A 7,881-nucleotide genomic window follows, 5' to 3' on the forward strand; every position below is an offset into this window, starting at 1 on the left:
GCTCAGTTCTTCCTTTTTTTTTTTGTCACTTTTCTCTCCACCAGTTAATTCCCTCCTACCCCCCAACATCCCAGGTCCCCTATCATCCATGACAATAGGTGCTCAACACTGTCCCCTAGACCTGCTGCTCCCTAGTCCCTGGTCCCCTGAGTCTCAGTCCTACCCCCAGGCTTCTCTTTGTCCATAGCTCCTGACCCCACTTGGGTTCATAGGTCCCTAGGGAGTCTTCCAGGATTTCCTATATAGCACTTAGCATGGGAGCCACTGCCTTTTTCTTTTCTTTTTATTTGGGGGTGAACACAGGGCCGGGAGCTTGCTTAGTCACTGGATTTCAGGGTCTCCGGCTGGGCTTTGGGGGGTAGGGGTGGGAGTCTTGGATAGCATTCAAGGCTCTGACCCCCTGCTAGGAGAGGGAAATCTCGAATTTAATTTCAGAGAAATACTTGGTCAGGCTCTGAAGGAGAAGTTCTACAGAATTTCTAGAAGATTCCAACCGAATTTTGGGGCTGACCAGAAAAGATTTCCTCGTGGGTTCGCTTCGGGCACTTCAGAGAGCGATGAATTACCTCAGGACTTTGAGGCCTTGAAGGCCACTCGCAAAGCCCGGGACTGGGGTGTCTCTCTCCTCTGATTACTTTTTGGGGTGGAGGGGCTTGGGGAGGATTTCAGGAAGCGTCCTGGCAGGGCTCCCCTCCCCCGAACATGGCGTGGGCAGGACGTACCTGGTATCGCACCCCACTCTTGGGACACAGTTGGAGGCCACGAACCACGACGACGACGACCAGCGGCAGTTGTCAGGGTTGGTGTGACAGCAGTGCGCATGCGCCTTTCCCGCCAGAAAAATTCAGGGGGGAGGGCAGTTTCGGAGCGCGAGGCAGCTAGGCCACGCCCCCTCCTCAACGACCACGCAGGCGCACGTCGTAAGCGCAGGCACGTGCACGTAGTTCTTGTCAGTTACCTACATCCAGGGTGGCGCATGCGTAGGGCTATCCAACAGGCTCGCCTGGGCAGGTCAGAGTGGGCACATGCGCACTTCTGAAGCACGTGCAGGCTGCTGGGCTTTGTGGCTGGTGGCGGGAAAACAGAGGGGGCCGTGAAAGCTGGAAATGCCGTCATAATCATGTCCAGCCTGGTCCAGGGGCATTGGAACCCAAGCCACTCCCACATCCTTTTCGTGGCTCCATTCAGGTTGTATTATTAAGTCCCTTCAAAGGCTTCCTTTTCCAGATTATTCCATTCAGTCCTTTTTGGAAAGAGTGGGTGGGGTGACTCCCACTTCAGCTTTGATAGCTTGAGAGATCATCTCTACTCACAGTGTTTTAAGTCTTCCTGGAGTATTTCACCAGGCAACATGATCTATTTTAGTACCTGTTCCCCCTACCTCCCCAGGTCCTACTCTCCTCATTTATGTGGAATGAGACTTTTGGACACTGTGATATGCCTGGCCTAGTTTGAATGCCTAAAATTTTTTCTTGAGGGCTTGGAAGGTGGCTCAGTGGTAGAGCGCTTGCCTTGCATGCATGAGGCCCTGGGTTCGATTCCTCAGCGCCACATAAGCAAAAAGAAAAAAGCCGGAAGTGGCGCTGTGGCTCAAGTGGTAGAGCGTTAGCCTTGAGCTGAAGAGCTGAGGGACAGCGCCCAGGCCCAGAGTTCAGGTCCCACAACGGGACCCCCCCAAAAATTTTTTTTTTCTTGAGGCTGAGCTTGGTAGTGCATGACTGTAGTCCTAGCCCTCAGGAGCATGAAGCAGGAGAATCACAAGTGAGGCCCATCTTGGCTATAGAGTAAGGCCTTGCTTCAAAGAAGAGTTCAAGCCTCAAGACTGACCAAAAATAAAAATTGTTATTGTTGGTTAAATGAATGGAATCCATGTCTTGTATTCACTGAGCAGGGTAGAGTGATGATAAGGAAGGCCCTTTCAGACATTCTTGGGTTTAAATTTTGGCTCTAGCACTTCCCAGTTAGGACATTGGAACAATGACTTTTCTCTCCCCAGAGATGTTAATGGTTTCTTATAGTGCCTTGAGGGCTTCAGGTGCTAATTGAAGTTGATAGAAGGTCAGTTAATTGGTAGGTGCTGTTTTGGGTATTAGATGGTGGCTTATTATAAGGCCTGGGAAGAAACTTGTTGGGCAGGTGCTTTATGACTAATTAAAAAGCATGGCAAACCAACTGGGGTCGTTGCTCAAGGGTCTTAAGTGCTTGCCCAGCAAGGCAAAGCTTGGACCTTAATCCCTAGTTGTCTCCCCTCTCCACCCCCCCCAAAAAAAAAAAAATCATGAGAGGAAGAACCAAGCCAAAATTTAATACCATTGCTATGTGATCTTGGCAAATGACTTTACCTCTTTTGTTTTTTCTTTGTGCCAGTACTGGGGCTTGAACTCAGGGCCTGGGCATTGTTTTAGCTTTTCCTCTCAAGAATAGCGCTCGACCACTTGAGCCATAGCTCTACTTCTGGCTCTTTACTGGTTAATGGGAGAGAAGACTGGCTATAAATCTTTTTTTTTTTTTTTTGTCGGTCGTGGGACTTGAGCTCCGGGCTTGGGCACTGTCCCTGAGCTCTTCAGCTCAAGGTGAGCGCTCTACCACCTGAGCTACAGCGCCACTTCCAGTTTTCTGGTGGTTTATTGGAGATATGAGTCTCACGGTCTTTCCTGCCTGGGCTTGGCTTTGAACCGCGATCCTCAGATCTCAGCCTCCTGAGTAGCTAGGATAACAGGCGTGAGCCACCGGTGCCAGGCCTGGCTATAAATCTTGATCCTCACATCTCAGCCTCCTAAAAGGATAACAGGCCCTTTTATAAACAAAAGCAAAAAGGATTGGTGTGCCTCAAGTAGTAGTCCTGGAGGTCCTGAGTTTGATTACCCATAGTGACCAAAAAAAAAGGAAAAAAGTCCCTAGCAGGCGAACAACTTGATCATGGCCTTGTGAGACTCTGGCCAGCAGGCCCACAACCGACCAAAAACAACAACAAAAAATTCATTGTTGCTTTGGTTCATTTGTGTTAGTGGTCACTTGTGGTTTTTTTTTTTTTTTTTTGTCTGTCATGGGGACTGAACTCTGGGCCTGGTTGCTGTCCCTGAGTTTTTCAGCTCAAGGCTAGTGCTCTACCACTTGAGCCACAGTACCCACTTCTGGCTTTATCTGCTTATGTGGTGCTGAGGAATTAAACCCAGGGCCTGGGTAAGGAAGCCCACTGAGCCACCTTCCCAGCCTTTGGTGTATGTTTTTGGATGGAATTAAGATTGAACTCAGGGCCTATCCAGGCTAGGCAGCACTCTACCATGTGAGCCATGTCCACAGACCTTTTGAGAACAGGGTTTTTTGTGTTTTGTTTTTGGTCATGGAGCTTGACCTCAGGTTCTAGGCATTGAGCCTGAACTCTTTCACTCAAGGCTAGGCACTCTATCACTTTGAGCCACAGCTCCATTCTGATTTTTGAGTGGTAAATTGGGGATAGTCTCACAGGGACTTTTCTGCCCAGGCTGACTTCAAACCAAGATCTTCAAATCTCAGGCCCCTGAATAACTATGATTATAAGTGAGCTACCAGTGCCCGGTAACAGGGTCTTCTTAACTTTTCTGGGGATGGCCTTGAACTCTTAATCCTCTTGTCTCCACCTCCTGAGTAACTGGAATTATAGACAGGTGCTACCATACCTGTCTTTAGTGGTCATTTGTTATAGCAGTCAAAAGAATGTAATACGGGGGGTGCTAACTGGCCAGATAGGCCTGGAGGGTTGAAGGTGACAGGCCCAGGGAACTGACTGGAGTGGATGGAAGACAGAGTCTGAGGGTTAGGGTTTATAGTTTAAGAGACTGAGGCAAGAGCCAGTGCAGGCAGACATGCTTGGGAGAGGTTGGGTTGAAGTTACCTTCTGTGGCCTAGTCAGGAGATGGTGCTGCTAGATGTAAGAAAAAACTTTATTTCAATATGATGTTGGAGGGAGGGGTGCAAATCTGGAGGGAAGGACATGCAGGGACTGGGGGTTCCCCTCCCTCCACCTATAACTGCTGGGAGGGTCTGAGGATGTACAGAAAGTGGGTCTTGCGCGCTGGAGGCTTAGAGTGAGAAGAACCCTGGATTCCATCTTCCAGGATATCCTCGTGGGTCCCCTCCCGGAGCCCATCCCGGATGGCCTGCAGCCGGTGCCGCTTCTCGCTGAGCCACTGGCCAGCCTCTTGGCCATCCTGGCGGGACTTGCGGCGCGGCAGCTTCATGATCCAGAAGGCAACCCGAGGATGGGGCTCTGGGCGGAAGCTGTCCATGGCCTTCCGGAGGGGCACCAGGGCTTCTTTCTCTTCTATCTTGGGCACCTGGGGAGAAGGAACAAGGAGATGGTCTCACATCCCACCTGCCAATCACCAGGGCCTCTCAGTGCCCACTGGGAGTGGTGGAAATCTGCTCTGTAAGCTCATGGTGTGAGCAGGGGGAGTGGGGAGGAGGTCATCAAACTCAGTTTACCAAGCACTTGGGTTTGCAAACACTTCAAGATTAAAAATATTGGCTACCCTTGGTGATGGATGCCTGTAATCCCTGCTACGTGGGAGGCAGAGGTAGGAGAACTGAGGTCCAAAAGTGTAAGAGGAGACTGTATCTGTATGTATATATACATATATATATATATGAAAAGGATAGCCAGGCACTGGTGGCTCATGCCTATAATCCTAGCTGGAGGCTCATGCCTATAATCCTAGGTACTTAGGAGGCTGAGATCTGAGGATCATGGTTGGAAGCCACCCTGGGCAGAAAAGTTACAGTGAGGTTCTTATCTCTAATTAGCCACTCAAAAACCAGAAGTGGCACTGTGGCTCAAGTGGTAGAGCACTAGCCTTGATCACAAAGGTTCAGGGATAGCGCCCAGGCCCTGAGTTCAAGCCCTGCAACCAATAACAACAACAACAAAAGAATCCTACTCAGGAGGCTGAGGTCTGAGGATCGCAGTTCAAAGCCAACCTGGATAGAAAAGTCGGTGATACTCCTATCTCCAACAAACTAATCAGAAAAAGCTGGAAGTGGTGCTGTGGCTCAAGTGGTAGAGTGCTAGCCTCGGGCACAAAGAGGCCCAGAGTTCAAGCCCCAGGACCAGCAAAGGAGGAGGATGAGGAGGAGGAAGAAGGGGAAGAAGCAGCAGCAGCAGCAGCCAATGGCACAGCTCCCACCTAACTACCTGGGAGGCTGAGATCAGAAGGATTGAAGTTTTGAGGCCAGACAAGCAAAAAGTTCTCTAGACTCCTCAACCAATAGCTGGTGGCACTCGCCCACCATCTTTGCTGTGTGGGAAGTTGAGAGATAGAGGATTGAGAATCCAGGCTGGCCCCAGGCAGTAAAATCCACAAGAGTCCATTCTCAAGAAGAAGCTGGGCCTGGCGCTGGTCGCTCACGCCTGTAATCCTAGCTACTCAGGAGGCTGAGATCTGAGGATCGCAGTTCAAAGCCAGCCCAGGCAGGAAAGACCGTGAGACTCCTATCTCCAATAAACCACCAGAAAACCGGAAGTGGCACTGTAGCTCAAGTGGTAGAGCGCTCGCCTTGAGCTGAAGAGCTGAGGGACAGCACTCAGGCCCAGAGTTCAAGCCCCACAACCGACAAAAAAAAAAAAAAAAGAAGAAGCTGGATGTGGTAGTACATGCCTGTCATCCCAGCTACAGAGGGAAGTAGAAAACAGGAGGATCACAGTACAGGCACACGCTCTGGCAGAAATTAAAAACAAAAACAACCAGGACAAAAAAAAAAGGCTAGAAGCATGGCTCAGTTAGTGCACAGTGTGGTGGCACTAGCTTGTAGTCCCAGAACTTGGGAGGCTGGCAGGCAGGAGGATGATTGTTTTGAGGCAGGGCCTCCAACACTCTATTCTCTTGCCTCAGTCTTTCAAGTGCTGAGATTATAGGCATGCACTACTGCACTCAGTTCAGAGCCCTTACTTCAAATAAAAACACTGAACTTGAGCCTCTGAATTTACAAAACACATCGAAGTCCACAAACTCTATGTAATTTACTAAACATCTGGAGATGTATTCTGAGGTTATTATCAAAGCTATTTGTCCCTTATAACAAATAACAAAGAGTAAGTTCCAGAAAAAATAGATGAGAATGAGACAGAGAGAGAGAGAGAGAGAGAGAGATAGACAGACAGATAGACAGACAGACAGACACAGACACAGACAGAGACAGAGACAGAAAGATGAAAGATGAGAATGAGACATAGAGAGACAGAGACAGAGAGAGAGAGAGAGAGGGAGAAATAGAGAAATGACTTCTCTCCCTTCTAGTCTACAGGAAATGTTGGGGGCTTGGACACTGGGGGGGTGGGGGCAGTTCCTAACCTTCCAGTCACCTTCCACACTTCCCTCTGGCTCAATGGAAGCCACCACCTTCTCAGAGATGAGCACCTCTCCGGTTTTGTTGTCAGTCATCTGAGAGAATGAAATGAGGGAGTGAGGGCAAATCTCCTTCCCTCCTCTACCCTTCCCTCCCCACAGGTACTGCAGCATGCTGGATGGTGGGCAGACTCTAGGGAGGAGAGGCTTCCCTGTAGAGACACCTTGTCGATCTGGAGGTGGCTAGAGAGAGTGTTGTTCCCCAGCCGGCGCTCCTGGTTCTCCTCTTGGTGGAAGTTCCTAGGAAGACCCCGAAAGTCCATAGGGGCAGAGAAGAAGCTGTCCAGACCCCGTAGTAGGTCATCCTAGGGCCAAGGTGGAAAGCAATGAGCTGCTGGACATCACATCTATGAAGTACACCTTTGCCTTGCCCCTAGTCCCTCCTCTCCCCTTCTCTTCCAGTTCTCTGATCCTTAGGATCTACTATCCCCTAGTCCCTAAGCCCCATCTGTCCTGCCTCTATTCCTCCTTCCATTGCTTTACTATTTCTGCCCCTCCCTTGCCTTCACCCTCTCTTCTCCTCTGCTATTTTATCAAGCCCATCTCCTTCCACTTTTTTCCCTTCCTTTTTTTTTTTTTTGTGTGTGTGTGTGTGCCCTTACTGGGGCTTGAATTCAAGGCCTCTGTGTTCTTGCTTGGCTTTTCTCACTCAAGGCTAGACCTCTACCACTTAAGCCACAGCTCCTCTTCCCCCCTGGAGAGAAGAGTCTCAGACTTTCCTGTCTGGGCTGGCTTCAAACCGCGATCCCCAGATCTCAGCTTCCTGAATGGCTGAGATTACAGGTGTGAGGCCTAGAGCTAGGATCCTCTCTTCCTATCCTAAGTGTCCCCCCGCCCGCCCCGTCGTTTTGACTCCTTTTCTTGTTAATCCCCTTGCCAGATCCCACTCCGTATCCCAGAAATCCCACTCTGTTCTTTCCCTGCAACCCCTGGGCCCTCTCTTACTTTCAGGAAAAGTCGGCTGAAGCTTTGGAGGAGGCTCTGGAGGCCTAGAAACCCCGAGGGGCTCTCCTGCGAGTCAGAATCGTGGATCGGGGCTGCACAAGTCGGGGGCACCAAGGCTGAGGGGAGCAGCAGCAGCAGCAGCCATGGGACCAGCGGACCCCACATGGCGGGGCGGGCGGGCGGGAGGCTGTGGCAAGGGAAAGGGAGGGTCAGAGCCCCCCATCCCACCCTGGCCAACCCCCCAGTCACCCCCACCACACCCACTCCCCTTAATTAAAAAAAATTCCCACCCCTTCCTCACCGGTGTCTACGCCCCGCCCCTTCTTCTGAACCCCGCACTTTTGCTAGACCGCAGCCAGGTCACCGGACTCCCAGACTCCGGACTGTTAAAATCCAAACAGATGTGGCCTCGAGCCCAGGCAGAAGAGCGGGAGCGTTAGAAGTGCTCCTCGAGGCCTGGCCACGCCCCCATTGTCTGACCACGCCCCCTACGCGCTGACCTCGTGCCTGAACCCTCACCACCTCCGCACAGAGCCACGCCTCCACGTGCAGAGGC

At 50.9% G+C, this 7,881-nt stretch overlaps 1 protein-coding gene across 1 annotated transcript; it reads right to left on the reverse strand.

The window, feature by feature from the left end:
• Positions 1-3,921: 3,921 nt before the first annotated feature.
• On the reverse strand, positions 3,922-7,757 carry Dkkl1 (dickkopf like acrosomal protein 1). The gene is made up of 5 exons (XM_042700526.1): positions 7,627-7,757; positions 7,326-7,512; positions 6,545-6,685; positions 6,327-6,416; positions 3,922-4,316 (listed from the first exon to the last, which is right to left on the reverse strand). The coding sequence occupies exons 2-5, from the start codon at positions 7,488-7,490 to the stop codon at positions 4,005-4,007; spliced, it is 708 nt and encodes a 235-aa protein (XP_042556460.1). The 5' UTR covers positions 7,491-7,512; positions 7,627-7,757; the 3' UTR covers positions 3,922-4,004.
• Positions 7,758-7,881: the final 124 nt, after the last annotated feature.

The sequence above is a fragment of the Dipodomys spectabilis genome, unplaced genomic scaffold (genome assembly GCF_019054845.1).
Source record: "Dipodomys spectabilis isolate Male_0828 unplaced genomic scaffold, ASM1905484v1 ptg000266l, whole genome shotgun sequence".
Classification (NCBI taxonomy): domain Eukaryota; kingdom Metazoa; phylum Chordata; class Mammalia; order Rodentia; family Heteromyidae; genus Dipodomys; species Dipodomys spectabilis.